This window comes from Spermophilus citellus, assembly GCF_964194105.1.
Source record: "Spermophilus citellus genome assembly, chromosome: 9".
NCBI lineage: Eukaryota > Metazoa > Chordata > Mammalia > Rodentia > Sciuridae > Spermophilus > Spermophilus citellus.
In genome coordinates this window covers 135,913,447-135,929,684 of record NC_138191.1, presented here as the reverse complement: position 1 = coordinate 135,929,684, position 16,238 = coordinate 135,913,447, and the positions used below count along the sequence as shown (strand labels likewise).

At 53.1% G+C, this 16,238-nt stretch overlaps 1 protein-coding gene across 1 annotated transcript in view; it reads right to left on the bottom strand.

Annotated features, from left to right (window-relative positions):
• Window positions 1-16,238, bottom strand: part of NPHP4 (nephrocystin 4) — a 105,963-nt gene that overhangs the window by 24,300 nt on the left and 65,425 nt on the right. The window contains exon 18 of the mRNA XM_081306819.1: window positions 1,955-2,115. Coding sequence (XP_081162945.1) covers window positions 1,955-2,115 — 161 coding nt within the window. The remainder of the gene's footprint in view (window positions 1-1,954; window positions 2,116-16,238) is intronic.

Here is a 16,238-nt window from a genome sequence, read left to right as displayed (position 1 = left end):
CGTCCCCAGGCCAGGACCCTTGGAAGATGAGGTCTGGGAAGTCTCTCTGGAGAAGGGGCAATAAATATATAAGAAGTGACGTCAGCCTCACGAGGAGCCGTGAACAGACACAAAGCGGCACCCTGGCCCACCAAGCCACAGGGACTTAAAGAGGCCAACACCCTTAAAAAGGACACGTGTGCAGCAGCCCAGGCCCTCTCATCTGCAGGCCTTGCCAGCCTCTGGGCCGTACCAATCTGGCCCTGGGTACCTGCCACCCTCGCTCGGCAAGGAATTCTGCTGCCTAGAACCTGTTGTCTGGGGACAGTGGAACAAGCACAGGTTTCGAGTCAAAATCCTGAGTTGGAATTGGGCTGAAAACCCACCCTGGTTGTCATCAAGCGTGACCCTGGGCTTCAGCCACACCAAAGGGAGCACGCAGCTGCTGGCTGCCACAACAACATGAGAGTTACAGGAAATTCAGCTCCTTCAGTTACAGGGCAGTCTCCGGCACGCCCACCAGCAGGCAGAGGCGAGCCACAGCAGACTTGGTGGGCAGAAAGCAGGACGACCAGGCGGGGCCGAGCGTGGCTCGGTGAGGGCCAGAAGAGAAAGGACAGCACAGCACTGACCACCCAGGACCACGCCGCAGGAGGCCACCTCTCCCACCTTCACTTCCCACCTTTGCTCCTTCAGTTTTAAACCTAAAGTTAAAAGGGTTTTATTTTTTTAGGTGTAGATGGACACCATACCTTCTATCTATCTATCTATCTATCTATCTATCTATCTATTTATTATGCGGTGCTGAGGATCAAACCCAGGGCCTCACACGTGCTAGGTAAGCCCAGCCCCTGAAACTCAGTTTTCCTTGGTCCAACCCTGTCAATACACATCACGGCACGGCACTGGGCTAAGGGCTGCTCTTACGGGAGGGAATCAACGGCTTCTGTCTCCAGTTATGAAGGAGAACAAGGACACAGGGTTTGGCTGGGCCAGGCCCCAGCGGGGTGAGCCCCCCTGGGCAGTGTGTGCAGCCTGGCTGTGCACCCCACCCTGCTCTCGGGCAGTCAGGGCCAGGGTGGGAGGCACAAACAAGACTCCGAAGACCAGGAGGGTCGCAGCAACTGAGTCCTTACTGGCAGACCCTGCCCCAGGCCCCTACACCCACAGCTCTACCACACCCCGAGGGAGCACATCCTCCTTACTAAAGACACTGAGGCGGGCTGAGTCACAGGGTGCACAGGGAGTCAGAATCAGAGGAGGGAGGGACAAGCTGAGCCCAGGAACAGCAGCCTGCTGTCAGGGACTCCTGGGGCTGCACATGGGAGGACAGAAAGCGAGCACATGGCAGAGGAGGGGCAGAGTGATGGCCAGGTCTGCGTCTCATGCTCAGCGGCCACTAGAGAGCCATATCAATAGAGGGGCCCAGAGTGCAGGAGGGTGTGGTCACATGGGGTTGAGGCAGGAGAGACCCAGGAGCCATGGTTATGGTGTCTCCTCCCCCTACCCCCACAGGCCTTGAGAGTAAGGCCCAGGACATCCCGCAGAAGCACACAGCAGTTGTCATGGTGTCTGCCTCTGACCCACTGTGGTCCCCTGCACGCAGTAGGGAAGGTCTGCGGAGAAGCCGCGGAGAGCGCGAGGACAGGACAGAGCTGGGTGTCAGGATACGGACAGGCACGGTTAGGGGAGTTCTGATTCTAACTCGAATTCCTTCACTGATGACCATGCCATGTTTTCACACCTTGTCCCTTGTTCATTCCACCTTCAAGGCCACCCACCTGGCTCCTGCCCTCGGGAAACTTACATCATCACACTCAAGGAGCAGCACACGACAGGACCTGGCAGGCCAGCTTGCAGGGGGCTCAGCACTGTTCTCAGTGAGCAAAAAGCAAACCACAGTCCAGTGCTGCATGGTGACCAGCACTCTAGTGGACTGCCCTGTGAGCCATGCCTGGCCTGAGCAAGGCCGTACCTTCATCTGGACGGCGGCAGATCCAATGAGGAGCAAGGAGTCCCCGTCCCAGACGTCCATCTGCAAGGTCTGCACGGCCAGGTAGTGGAGGAACCAGCGCTGCTCGCCCGGCTTCAGGAAGCCAGGGCCCACCACGTACCTCAGCTGGAAGCCAGGAGACCCTGTGCGAGGAGGCCCCATGAGGGCCCAGAAGTAATTGGAGTCATTTATCATCTTTACTCTCTGAAGAGATCTCTGCTCTGGTCATGATCACTAATTTCTGCTTCCGTCATATTGATAGTTAAAAAACACATTAATCAAAAACATCATAAAATGCCCCAATTAACAAAGCCAAGAGTCAAGTTCAGAAGACTACACTTCTTCTCAATGTACACAGTAAACTCCCAAAATAAGATTCATGGCTTCCACCAAGTCCTTGTAAAACATCTATGATGGATGGGAACAAGCGCCCTGATGAGGCTCGTTGGGAAGCTCATTATTCTGGGCACGCAGAATTAAGGAAGAACGCAGCCGACATCTGCTGTCGATATGGTGCACGCACGCACACACACAGGCACAGGCACACACACACATACACCTCTCAAGCGGAGCAGGTGCTTCAAGCTTGATCTCGGGACCTAGACCGGGGCTGCCCTAACACAGGCCGGGCAGCACCCCACGGGGTTTGTGGGCTCCTCTTGGAGGCAGTGCCTGGCTATGGGGCTGAGACATGAGCCGACTGCAGCCAGCCTTCGTCCTGAAGTGGCACTATCATTAATTCTAAATTGACACAAATGCCACTGAAACTTCCATTAGATGAGGTTCAGGGACAGCGATGCTGACAAGTTCAAATCAACACCCCTGGTCTACCCCCACGGATCAGCATTTGTGAAGCACTAAGGAGCAGAACCCTGGTCTCTAGGAAGAAGGGGCAGGAGTCTGTGTGGTCCTCCACTGGACTGAGGTTTATATACGGTTGGGCCACAGGTTCCCTCTGTGACTCCATCTCAGGCCACCTGTCCTCAAGACCAGGTGGCAGTGCAATTACTAGAGGGAGGGACACAGCCTAAGACCTTGAGCTTCAGCCCCAGGGTGGGTCCCAGGGAAACAGGGTGAGGAACAGCTGCTTAGGCCTGAAGGGGCGTCTCACAGGGCCAAGGACACGTAAGGACCCAGGACAAGAACAAGGAGGAGCTGGTCACCAAGGCCAGCGGCAGGCAGCATGCCCCAGCATGGCCTCTCAGAGGTGGCAAGACCCTCACCCCAAACTCAGCCTGGTCCTGCTCTGAGGACTCAGTGGCCTGCGATATCTGGCTGGAGCTCAGGACGCCCAGGTTCAGGTGGGATCCCCGGGTCCCACACCCCTGAGCACCAAAGCCTGGGCTCGTGGCACTAAGGGCACTTACCCCACTCACCAGAGACCCAAGCTAAGGAAGGGGCAGTGTGGGCCCTCCCCGCACTCAGGCCAGACCTGTGGGGTGACCTCCCCAGCAACACCCTGCATGGGCACAGACCCACCCAGGGTCCCACATGTGCCTGACCCTAGCAGGCCCCAGCTGGACCCTCCCTTATCCCCAGCCAGCTCTTCCTGCCACCTGCTGGGGGCTCCACACCATAAGCCCGTCGTCACCAGCGCTTCCATACCACCATCACCTCGCTGCCTTGCCAACAGTGGCCACGCCCCTTCCACACCAGGCCCTGCAGAGGCAGCACCGAAAATAGAACTCAAGGTCCCAGCCCATGTGGCGCTCAGGCTCTGGGGTTGGGGACTGGCCCTGAGCTGTGCGTGCTCCCGGGGGATGCACACAGGCGTGGCCGCCTTGCTCTGGCCACCACGGCCCCTCAGAACGGGCTTCCCAACTCTTCTCACCATGGGTGAAGGCGATGCGCTCCCTGCCCAGCTCCTCGGAAGCCACTCCTGAGGCTCTGGCTGCCCAAATTCCATCCAACAGCACTGCCGAAGACCCCAGCAGAAAACCAACCAGTGTGTGTGTCAGCCCCACCCGTCAGCAGCTGTGATGGCACCAACCAACAGCTGCACCGAGAACAGGCTCCAGGCACAGGACATCTGCCTCCCTCACTCCCCAGGTGGGTCCCTGCCAGCTCCTTGACCCAGCCCCACGCCAGGCCCACGCCGGGTGGCTGTTCTGCGTCCTGTTCAATCTCCACCTTCCCTTCAAGATCCCCAAGCACCTCCTTTGCACAGTACACGGAGTTCCCTCGGATCACGGGAACTTCCCAACACCACGCTCCACAATCACAACCTCTGCACAGCAGCCAGGAGTATCCACACAGCAAGCAAAGCAGAAATTCAGAGAGGCCACAGGGACGGAGACAGAGCCCTGCCCACTCGCAGGCAGACCTAGCGGAAAGTAAGTCAGGAAGGACACAGACACAGCACAACAGGTCCGTGGGACACCTGCAGACAGGCAGCAGCGTGCACCCAACGCACAGCACTCCTTTTCAGGTGCACCTGAAACCTCAACAAGAAACAGCAACTTAAAGGCCCCAAAGAACACCTAGATACACTCCGTAAAGCAGGAGCAGCCCAACAATGCTCCCTTTTCACAATGCAATAACTGGAATTAGTAATAAAATTTCTGAAATTCATAACTTACTTGAAACTATGTCAAAGAGCACCCACAAGCAAGGAGGACCCTCCAGGACACAGCAACACTAAGAACACTCTCTGCAGAACCAGTAAACATGCAGCTGTCATCAGAGGAACAGTCCTGCCTGGCGACTGCACCCCACCGAGACCAAGGGTTAAGGTGAGTGAACCAACAACTCAGGAAAACTGGGGAAACAACCGTGAAGAGTACCAGAAAGGAGGAGAACAAAGGAAACAGTAGAGACCAACCAAACCCAATCAGTTAGAAAGGCGCACACCCACAGGAGGCAGACCTGGCAACTCTCTGGAGAGGTAGAAATGCAGGACGAAGGCGTCCTTGCTCCTGGGGAAGACACCTGCCATTGTTCATGGACTCCGCCAGAATCTGCCCATAAATCCAACAGTCTTCACACTGACACCAAGTGTCCACGGGAGACAGGCCATGCAAGAATGCCCAGGACACCCTGCAAGGAAGGGCAGCAGGGTGGGAGCTGAGCCCACTAGCACTGGGCAAGTGATGGAGAGGCACAGGCTAATGTGGGCTGAAGAAGGGCTTTCACAATTTAACGGGTTGTTGAAAAATATACAGGGACAAAAATGTGACAGAGACCACATGTGAACTCTTTTGGAAAGTGGACTAGTCTGAAATGTTTGTTATCCACACCTTCACAGAAACAGTCTGCCAATCTCCTGGTCTAACGGAGCCAAGCAGAAAATCCAGAAATCCACCCAGGTACTCAGGGTGGTGCGTGGTAAGGGTGGCTCTTAGGACACTGGGGAAAATAGGGACATTTTAATAAATGGGTTGACCAGATAGTCATCTGGAAAATGAGAGTAGGATCCACAGCGGCCACCACAGGAGGACAAACTGCAACAGATGAGAATCTAACATAGAAAGGGGCCGGCACGTGGTGGGAGGAAGCACGCCTCAGCCTCTCAGAGTGGGAGAGGAGAAGGCCCTCCCAGCAGACCCCAGAGTCCCAACAGAGGAAAGAGGAGAGGACACATAGACCCCCCAGCAGCAGGACTTCCACAGAGCAACACCCACCACCAGCAAAGGAAACACAAATGACACAGCAGAGACCATTCCAACCGACATCGAAGACAAAGGCTGACCACTGCGACCGATGAAAAGCCCCTACACGGGACAAGTAGACGGGTGGCCCGACAGAAACCCGGGAAAGACAGGAGCAGAAGTCCGCAAAAAAGGACGAGCATAAAGCACACTGAACTTCACTCATTAAAACTTCACCGAGGCTGGCAGTGGTGGCACACCCCTGTCATCCTGTGCCATGGGAGGCTGAGGCAGGAGGACCACTAATTCAAGGACACCCTCAGCGACTAACGAGATGCTGTCTCAAAATAAAAAGGACTGGGGATGTATTTCAGTGGAAAAGCACCTGTGGTTCAATCCCCAGTACAAAAAATAATGATAAAATACAACAAACTTCATTGAGGCTGATGTTACTGTTTGCATGTGAGGTATCCCCAAAACCTCCTGTGTTCAAGGGAGATAATCGGATTGTGAGAGCTGTCACCTAACCCATGGACTGATCCATTTGATGGATTCTTAATCTGGAAGCACTACTGCGTGGGTGTTGACCGTATGCAGGTGGCACGTGGCTGGGGGAAGTGGGTCACGAGGGATGTGCACTCGGGGGTCACCTCTTGTCCCTGTGGCTCCGTAAGTGCACACATCTTTGTGTGCGTGTGTCTGACTCCCCCCCGCCCTTCCTGGTTTCGTCTGCCACACCCTTCTGTCATCATGGCCCAGAGCAACGGAGCAGGCCAGCCGTGGACAGACCTCCAAAACCACGAGCCAAAATACACTGTCCTCCTCTAAGTGGTCATGTCAGCTTTTCATCACTGACCAAGATACCTGACACAGAAGCTGGTACTAAGAGTAGGGTCATTACTGTGACTAACCTGACCATGCGGCTCAGAAACCTCTGGAACTAGTTTGTAGGGGAATCTGAAAAGGCTTGGAGAAGCCGGCTGGTGAAGCCTTAGAATGTGTAAGCGGGAATCAACGGTGATTCTGGTTGGGTTTAGAAGACCACAGTGCCAACAGAAACGTGGACAGAAAAGACTATGCTCACGAGGTTTCAGAGAGAAATGAGCATTCTTTTGGAAACTGGCCATTCATACTATATTCTGGCCAAAAAAAAAAAATAACTTATCTACATTTTTCCCATGTTCTGAGAGTTGGGGCTGAATTTAAAAGTGATGAATTAATTAACATGGCAGGTTGATTTCAAGTTCGCACAGCATTCAGGCAGTGACAACAGTGTTGCTGGCAACTTCCAGCCAGGTTTGCTTGTGAGAATCAGAAGCAAAAAGCAGGAGAGATTTTTAAAACTTGTCATTTGGCCAGAGAAGAAGCCCAGACAGCAGTGGGGCTGAAGAAGGTGTGACTGTTGAAGAGATCACCACCAATAAGGAGAAGCTAAGTACTTTGCAGAGTCCACAGGGAAAATGCCTTCAGGATGGCAACTCAGGAATCAGCAAGACCACACCCATTGCAGGCTCAAGGGTGTAGAACTGGAAACTTCTTTAAGAGACCATGGGGGCAGCCTGCTTACCCAGGGATGCTAGGAAATCTTTTCCCTGGGATTCTGTTTTACCAGGCTCAGCCATGATCCAGGGGGCCCAGCTACTACTCAAGCTGGTGGAAGATCCTGGCAAGGTCCCGCAGGTGCCAGCTCTCCAGGAATGCAGGATTTAAGGGGTCATGGAGGCTTCCACGGATATTTCAAAGGAAGGCCTGGGAGGCCAGGCAAAGAGCAGCAGGGTCAGAATCCCTGCAGGCAGTCCTAGAGAGCCACGTATGGAGGTGTAAGAAGCCAAAGCTATAGAGGAGACCCTCTAGGATGAAAGGCTGCCAAGGAAGTATGCTGGCTGCAAACAAAGTCAGCCTAACAGAGAGGTCACCTGGGCTGCACCTGGCAAGGCCACAGGGCAGCACTGCTCAAGCCCTTCCGAGGTCTCATCTCACCTGGTGCAAGCTGGAGGGCTGGTTTGCTCAGCTGGCTGCCGTGCCGTGGTCCATTCCTTCTTTCTACACCCTCTTCCTCCACTTTGGGATGGAAATGTTCACTCGGTGCCGTTTTATGTTGGATTCATGCAACTTGCTTTTCGTCATTACAGGGGCTCACAACCAAGAATCCGCCTTAAGTCTCAGAGGAGAATTTAGACTTAAACTTTTGGGCAATGGTGAAACTGTTAAAGACTACGGGACGCTCAGAGATGAACTAAATGCATTTTGTATTTGAAATGGACACGAGCTTTTTGGGTGCCAGGGGCAGAATGTTGTAGTTCGGATGTGAGGTATACCCCCAAATCTGTATTAATGCAGGAATTTCCAGAGGTAAAATGATTAGGTTGAGAGTTGTAACCTCATCTGTGGATTACAGATTAATTAGCAATTTTAAAGGACTATTGTTCTGGGTGGCAACAGCAGGCAGGTAGGGTGTGGCTGGAGGAGGTGGGTCACTGGGAGCATACCCTTGGGGATTCTCTCGTCCCCCTGGCTCCTCCTTCTCTCTGTTTCCTAGTTACCAGGAGTTAAACATCTTTCCTCCACTACGGTTCCACCATAAGGTCCAGAGCAACGGAGTCAAGTACCATGGACAGAACCTCTGAAACTATGAGCCCAAATAAACCTCTCCTCTTAAGTTGTTTTGGTAAGAAGTTTTGGTCACTGTGGTAAAAAGCTGCTAACACGGTTGATTTCACGTCTCCCTGACTGTAAGACCCCCAGCGTTGGACACCTCACCATGAGGGCAAGGTCATGGGGACAGGCCCAACAGGACTGGCAAGTTCCAGAGAGGAAGCAGCTGACAGACACTGGAACAGTGCCCGCCAACATCTCTGCCACGGCGGGGATGTGGGGGAGTGCGTCTCAGGGGCTCATGTGCCTGGTCCCCAGTGTGCAGTGCTGAGGTGCCGGAGCCTTTGAAAGGTGGGGTGGCACAAGGTAATGGGGTCAGGGAGCAGCACTCTGAAAACGGACTGATTCAGATGAGTTCTCACAGCAGTGAGTTGTCATAAAGAAGCAACCTGGAATCCCACTTCTAGAACCAGACGCACAGGCTACTCAATGGCTGCATTACTTGGGGTGGTGAAATACCAGGAAAAGCCCAAAGGCCCCCCAATCGGAGACTGGTAGAACAAACTACAGAACATTCACCCCTAGCATCCCACACGGCCATAAAAAAGGATGCAGACCATGCCCACATTGAGTGGAACGCAGGACAGTGTTCACTGAGAAGTGCAGGGTACAGAAGAGTGTGTGTGGTGTGCTTCCAACTGAAGAGAGAAAGGGGGGGAATAACAAAGATATACACACACTTCCTTTTGAAGAATAAACAAACGAAAACACCAGAAGGATAAACAAGAAATTGAAATCCTCCAGGAGACAGGACAGAGGGGAGCAGGAGGGGACAGGATGGCTAGGAGTCTCCAGTACACACTTGAAGACAGTTGTGTATTTCAAGCTGTGTAAAGTTCTTAAAAATGGAATCAGAAAGGAAGAAAAGCAAATCTAAAACTGCAAATATAAAACAAATTGAAACAAATGAATCCTACCAGATATCAAACTGGCATTGTAACTCCACCAAGGAAAGAATTATTTCCAGGGCCCCGGGTCATGCATCACATCTGCACCCAGTGGGACAGAGCCTCAGAGCAGAGCCACGAGGCCACTCAACTCCGTCAGGACAGGCTCTCCCTCAGCATCAACAATGCGGTTCTCAAAGCCCGTGATGTAGGCTGGAAGGCCAACAGGTGAGTAAAACTTACCAAGATCTACGATTTTCTGTGTAACAGAAATATCAATAAAGTAAGGACCAGAAACCAACATAAACCATGCTTGAACAGGGGCTTCCCATCTCTTCCCAGCGAAAGGCTTCAAAGTAATGAAACCCAGATCAAAGCAGCCAGGCCCTGGCTTCAGGGACAAGGCTCCCAGGAACAGGGGCACAGCACCCCAGGACACTGGACAGCCCAGGAAGGGAGGCATGCCCCGAACCAGTAGAGCAGGTGGAAGGGAGCTGCCAGGCCACCTGGAGGGCTCCCGCTGGCCAGTGTGGGGATGGGCACATTGGAACTGGCAGAAGTGGGCAGAAGAGCAAGAGATGAAGTGACCCTCACGGACAGAAACCAGACGCCTGAGACCCCAATGCCCAGGGTAACCACCATTAACCACCACACCAACCTCCCACTCCAAAAGCGGACAATTAAAAAGGGAAGTTCTGAACCTCTATTCAGAGTTCTGTGGAGGCTTTGGTGTGGTACACCCCTATTCCCAAGGAAAAGCATTTTATTTTTTTTTTAAATTTATTTTTTAGTTTGAGGACAACACAATATCTTTATTTTATATTTACGTGGTGCTGAGAATCAAACCCAGTGCCTCACACATGACAGGCAAGCACTCTACCACTGAGCCCGAGCCCCAGCTCCAGCCCGGAAAAAGTACTTTTTGAATAGAAGAGTGCAGGTGATAAAGGATCCGACGAGAACACCAGAAAAGCCCGACACAGGCAGCTCAGCCGAAGGCGGAGCCCAGGAGGGATGGCCACAGGACAGATGCTCACATGCAGCCACAGTGCCCTGAGAGTTCTTCCCCAAGAAACAGGGAGCCAGCCTGTCCACTGCAGACATGGGGTAACTTGGCCAGCTGAGACACCCCGACACCTGTGCCTCCTGGGGTGTCACAGGTGGGATCTGAAACACAGAGCCATGACAACCAAGTGCTCACAACAAAATCCAGAATCGACCTGAGCCATTAGCCCTACCGCCCCACTGGCGAGACCTGCTGGGATGCACCAGCAGACTGCACAAAACGGCGGGGAGGCCCGACAGACCCACTCAGTCTCCCTGGAAGGCCTCCCGACGAGAAAGGCAGAGGCTGCTTACTATTCCAGACGGAAGAGACTGAAAGCAGTACAAGTTCAAAACCCAGACTGATCAGAAGCCACACAGGCTCACTGGGGCTGTCCTGGGAGGCCGCAGGGTGCCTGAAGTGCGACCACACAGCTGTGGGTGTGTGAAAGGGCATCCTTGTTTTTAAGATGTGCATGCTGCAGATTTGGAGGTGAAGCGTTACCTATCTGCAATTTGCTTTCAAATGGCTCCGTGGGGAGCTGGGGTGGGGCTCAGGGGCAGAGCGCTTGCCTAGCATGTGTGAGGCACTGGGTTCGACTCTCCTCACTGGGTATAAATAAATGAGTAAAATAAAGGTCCATCGACATCTAAAAATATGTGTTTTAATAAATGGCTCTGTGGGGGAGATACACAGAGCTGACAGTACCCACAGGCCACGGGTGGCTCCTGGTGATGAGGACACAGGTGGGGCTCTGGAGAAGGCCCCGGAAGGGGGAGGCATGCTAAGGGGAGGGAGACGGAGGAGAGGGCTCCGTGCCCACCGGGCCAGCACTGGTCTGATGAGGAATGCTTCTCACTGGAGCCAGGGACCAAAAGATGACTTTGGCAACCCGGGAGGCGAAGGCCTCGGCCTCACACTGGGAAGACCCCACATGAGGAACATGTTAGAAAAGCAGGAGTCCAGGCCAGAAGCGAAGGACACGTGGGAAGGACAAGGACCCATGTGAACAGATAGAAGCACCCCAAACCCAGTGGAAGCTTCTGGAAGAAGTAGAGATGACATCCAAGGGAATGCCAGAGGGACATCCCATTCTGCGGGAAAAGAGGTGACAAGAAGAAATGCTGCCCACACGCACACTCCCCTGAACACCACAGAAACCACTGTCTGCGGGAGCCTGGCCACGGCAGAACACCGTGGAACCTCCCGCTGGACCAAGGCGGCCAAGAACACAATGTCTCAAGGGCCACTTTCTACCCAGGGTTCCTGCCATTGAGGGGCATAGCCTGGGGAAGCTAAAACCCAGGCATTCTCCCATCTACCCGCACTTGCTCAGATGCCAGAGTGTGGATTCTGGGAACAAACTTTCTTATAACAACTAACTGGGCCCGGGACTGGCCGGGGTCTACCCTGGTGGGTGTGCCCCATTAGCTTAGTGGGCTCTGCAAAGACTGTTCCCACACAGAAAATGAGCTCCACAGGAAGTCCTGGTCTGAATATAAAGGCGAAATATATAAATGAAACTTGTAAAAGACAACACAGGAGGGAATCCTCAACACTTGGCAGAGACAAACTCCTTTATGTCTAGTGAAGGAAACGTAGACTGAAGACTGACACACAGACTTAATTTGAATTGAAAATTAATGTTCAGCAAAAGACCATCAACAGAGCTGGAAGAGAAGCCAGGCCCAAGAGGGGTAAGACACCTGCGTGTCTGAAGAGGATCCCACCAAGATGGACAGAGAAGGCCTACAAACAGAGCCCACACAGCTGGACGACAGAAGAGGGCAAGGACGGAGCACGCGCTCACGCGGGAGGAGACCCTCAGGCCCGTGAGCTTGGGGCGCAGGGTCCCCAGCCGGGGGAGCACACCAGCAGGACTGTTAGAGAAACAGGCCAGCAGCCGCTCTGCAGCTGGAGAGGGTGGGCAGCGGCTCCAACCTCGATCCCCAGCTGGTGGATGTGCAGACTGAACAAGCCCTGCGAAGCGCCGGGCAAAGCTACCCAACCCGACCCACGCTAGCCCAGGACCAGCACTTGCTCTCCCGGGCACATCCCCAGCAGGAGCGCACACCCCGCATGCCAGAACAAAGTTCATGGCAGCGCCATCCAGAAGGGCCAGAAGCTGGAAACGACTCCAGCACCTATTTGCAAGGATGAACACCGTGGGTCCCTGTACAGCCACAAAAGCGGCACTGCCAGGGACAGCTGCAATAAGCCCCCTGCCACATGCAAAAGGGATAAAGCTTTGGACAGAAACAGAAGTAAGGAGAGCATTTCCTCAGGGAGGCTCAGGGTCAGGTGAGGGGATGGACAAGGGGCTTCTGCATAATGGCCAGACCCTGCACTGACATGATCGCTTTGTAAGGACCACACTTCTGTAGAGATAAACCCAGAAAGGATCACAGCCCAACCCAAGTGTAGAGCACAGAGCTGTAAAACTAGGAGACAAGGTGGGACCAAATCAGGTGACCTCAGTCAGGCTTGGAAGTGACATTTTACACAGCACCAAGCACAATCCATGAAAGAAAGGACTGGTGGGCTGTACTACATCCAAATTAAAAACTTGTGCTCTGCAAAACACATCAGTAAGAGCTGAAAAGAGCCAGCCACAGACAGGGGAGAATATCTCCAGACACATATCAAACAGGAGACTGCATCCAAAGCAAAGATACACCTGTTCAGATGTCAGAACAGATGCCTCACGGAAGAAGATACAAAGGTGGCAAATAAGCTCACGGAAAGACGTTCAGCACCATGTCACTAGGGACCTGCAAATCAAACGAGAAACACCACACACCTGCTGGGATGGCTCAGCCCCCAAACACTGCGCAGACAGGATGGGGAACTGTTGCTGGTGGGAATGCAAAGTGGCAAGCTCTTCTTATCAGATGAACACACGCTACCATACACAGCCCCACAGCACACACTTTGGCACTCACCCGGTGAGTTACAGATTTACTCCACTCACAATCCTAGTATAACAACTTGATTCACCATTGCCAAAACCTGGAAGCAACCAAGATCCCTTCAGCAGGTGAGTGAATAAAAGAACTGGTGTATCCACACGATGGAGCACTTCCAACAAGAGGGATAAAAAGCCATCAACACACGGAGTGCAGAGGAACTGGGAGTGCCCACTGCCGAGTCAGAGGCCAGCCTGAAAAGGCTCCATCCAGGCCGAAGCCAGCCGCAGGAGATGCTGGAAAGGGCAGAACCTTAGAGACGGACAGAGACTAGTGGTCACCAGGGCAGAGTGGGAAGGGACAGAGAGCCACAAACAGGGGACATTAGGGCAGTGAATCATTCTGCACTCACCAAAATTCAGACCATATGATGCACAGGGTGCCTTAACACTGACCATGAGCTTCAGAAAATAATAATTAATCCACCTGAGTTCCACAAGCGTGGCACACCAACGTTGAGACCTTAAAACAAGGAAGCAGGGGCTGGGGATGAAGGGGCCTCTGCACCACCTACTCACCTCTATTAAACCCAAGACTGCTCTGGAAATAAAACCCTCCCATTTCTCCCCCCGCCCCCCCCTTCTGGTACTGGAGATTGAACCAGAGGTACTTAACCACTCAGCAACATCCCCAGCCCTTTATTTTTTTATTTTGAGACAAGGTCTGAGTTGCCAAGGACAGCCTTGAACCTGTGATCCTCCTCACTCAGCCTCCCCGGCAGTGGGAATTACAGGCATGTGTCACCACGACCAGCTCGTCCCTTTGTTTTACCTCGTGGGACTGGAGCCCTGCAAGCTTCTCTGTGCCCATGTTGTATTTCAACAGCAGGAACTGGCTTGAGAGTGACCATGAAAGCCCCAACCCCAACCAGTCAGCTAGGGGTAGGGGCCGTCTGCACATAACTGCCCCACACCTGTGCAGGCAGAAGCCACCTGTGGCTGAGATTCAATTATGGACTTAAACTTAAGAATTTTACACTTTTTTAAAATATTTTTTTTGTTGTTATACATGGGCACAATGTCTTTACTTTGTTTATTTTATTTTTATGTGGTGCTGAGGATCGAACCCAGTGCCTCACATATGCGAGGCAAGCGCTCTGCCACTGAGTCACAACCCCAGCCCTGCACTTTGAATTTTAGTTCATAATGACAAGAAAATTTGATTTTGGACTTTAATTTCTTTAGACATAAACTTGCAAAGACATTTAACTTGGGGGCTTTAATTATTATCTGGGAAATTCAGCGTGGAAATGCATTCAAATCGGGAGCCTCTCTAAGTGGCTGGTCTTTTTATTGGGTGATCTCAATGCTGCCATTTACCCCCACTGTAGGGCCTCTGATAAGCTGCAGGATTGAAAGTGGGACAGATATGGAGGGAATGGACCAGGGACGAGGCTTCAGCAGCAGGCGGAGGAGCCCTGAAACCAACACACGGTTCTGAGCTATTTCCAGCCTTCTGAGGACACAAGCTGCGCCATGCACCACAGGTCACTGAGATCAACCAGCAAAGGCGGACGATTGGGAGAAGTGATCCCTGGAGGGTTGGAACTGCCCTGGTGGTGACTGGTCTCTCCCCCAGGATAACGTCCAACCAGAGACATGACTGTAAACTCATGGGTTAAGGACAGTGATCTGAGAACCAAATGTGGGAGGAAGTGTTACCAGAGAGCCTCCCTCCCCTAACCCCGTGCCTCCACGCAGGGGCCTCCCGGGCCCTCTCTCAGCCCAGCCCAGGTTCAGGACAGGAAGAGCTCATCCACCTGGGATGAGGGGGGTTCTCTGGTGAGGAATGGGGCCTGGGCTGCTCGGCCCTCCCCTGCCTCCTATCTTCAGGTCGGCAGCAGACTGGAGTCGGAGGCACCGACAGGCAAGATGTGAACCTCCACCAGCATCAGAGTCGGCCCAGCTCAGGGACGGGCCCCAGCAGGGGCAGGGGGCTCTCGTGTTCCCACAGCCACTTTATGAACACCATATAAAGAACAGCGTGACGTGATCTTCCCCATCCCACTCAGCTGAGGCTGACCTTGACAGGACCTGGACAGCACACCTGCTGCACCTGCCGACCCCCCGCCCCCCGCACCATGCCAACTATCTGGCCGACTTCCTCCTGCTTGTTTTCTATTCACCTCATTTCCAAACTTATTTCCTTCTACTTGTATCGACTTTGTTTTCCTCCCCAAAACTCCCAGAGTTGAACATTAGTGCTGTCTCTTACTCTCCCCAGCACAGGCTTCCAAAATTGTGCCTTTCCAGCAAGGGCCACTTGCATCTCACAATATCAGCTTTTCATTTAGTCACTTCTATTCTGATTTCTTCGTTAAATTCTAAACTTTAGAGTTAGTAGTTCAGACTATTGCGGGGGGGGGGAGGGGGTCCTGACCTTGGGGCACTATGGTCAGAAGATGCTATAAAATGAGATCTGACCTTGATTCTCTTGGGGTAGGGTGATACCTGCTTGGTGGCCTAAACCATATATATCAGTGTTTGTAATTTTTAAGATTTGCTTCAGATAGTACCCACCCCCTGAACAGGATACGCACACTCTCTCAGATCATCTTCCAAACCACATTCTGGAGCACACCCATGACTGTGCTTCCGCTGATCCATCAGTTTACTGAGAGCTGGGCCAAATCACTACGACTGTGGGTTCGTCGGTCCCTCCACACACAGCCATCCATCTGCCTTTCCTGGAGCTGTGTGAGCAGCTCAGGGATCGAGCCGCTGTCCTACTACACTGCCTGCCTGGCTACTGCCCAGCAGCCTCCTGGACCCTGGACCTGCATTCGCCCTTCATCTCCCGTCGACGCTCATGTCATTAAGCTACATTCTGTGGCGCCAGAATCTGAGCGTGACTTCCCACCTTCTACTGCCCACCGCAAGATGCAGTGGTGGTCAGAGCCCAGCTTGGTCCCTTAAGAGCCATGTCACCAACCAAAGATGGGACAGCCAACCATCAATACACAACACGTCAGGCACGTTCTATCCCTGTGGTTTGAATCCACTCACCCAAAATGAAACAGAAGGGAAAAAGCCACTGGTGTCCCCCCCTGGAGGACACAAGGGAACATGCCATCATTATATCCTGCCTTTCCTGCGCGCACCACACCTCAAGGTGACCAGCCGATGG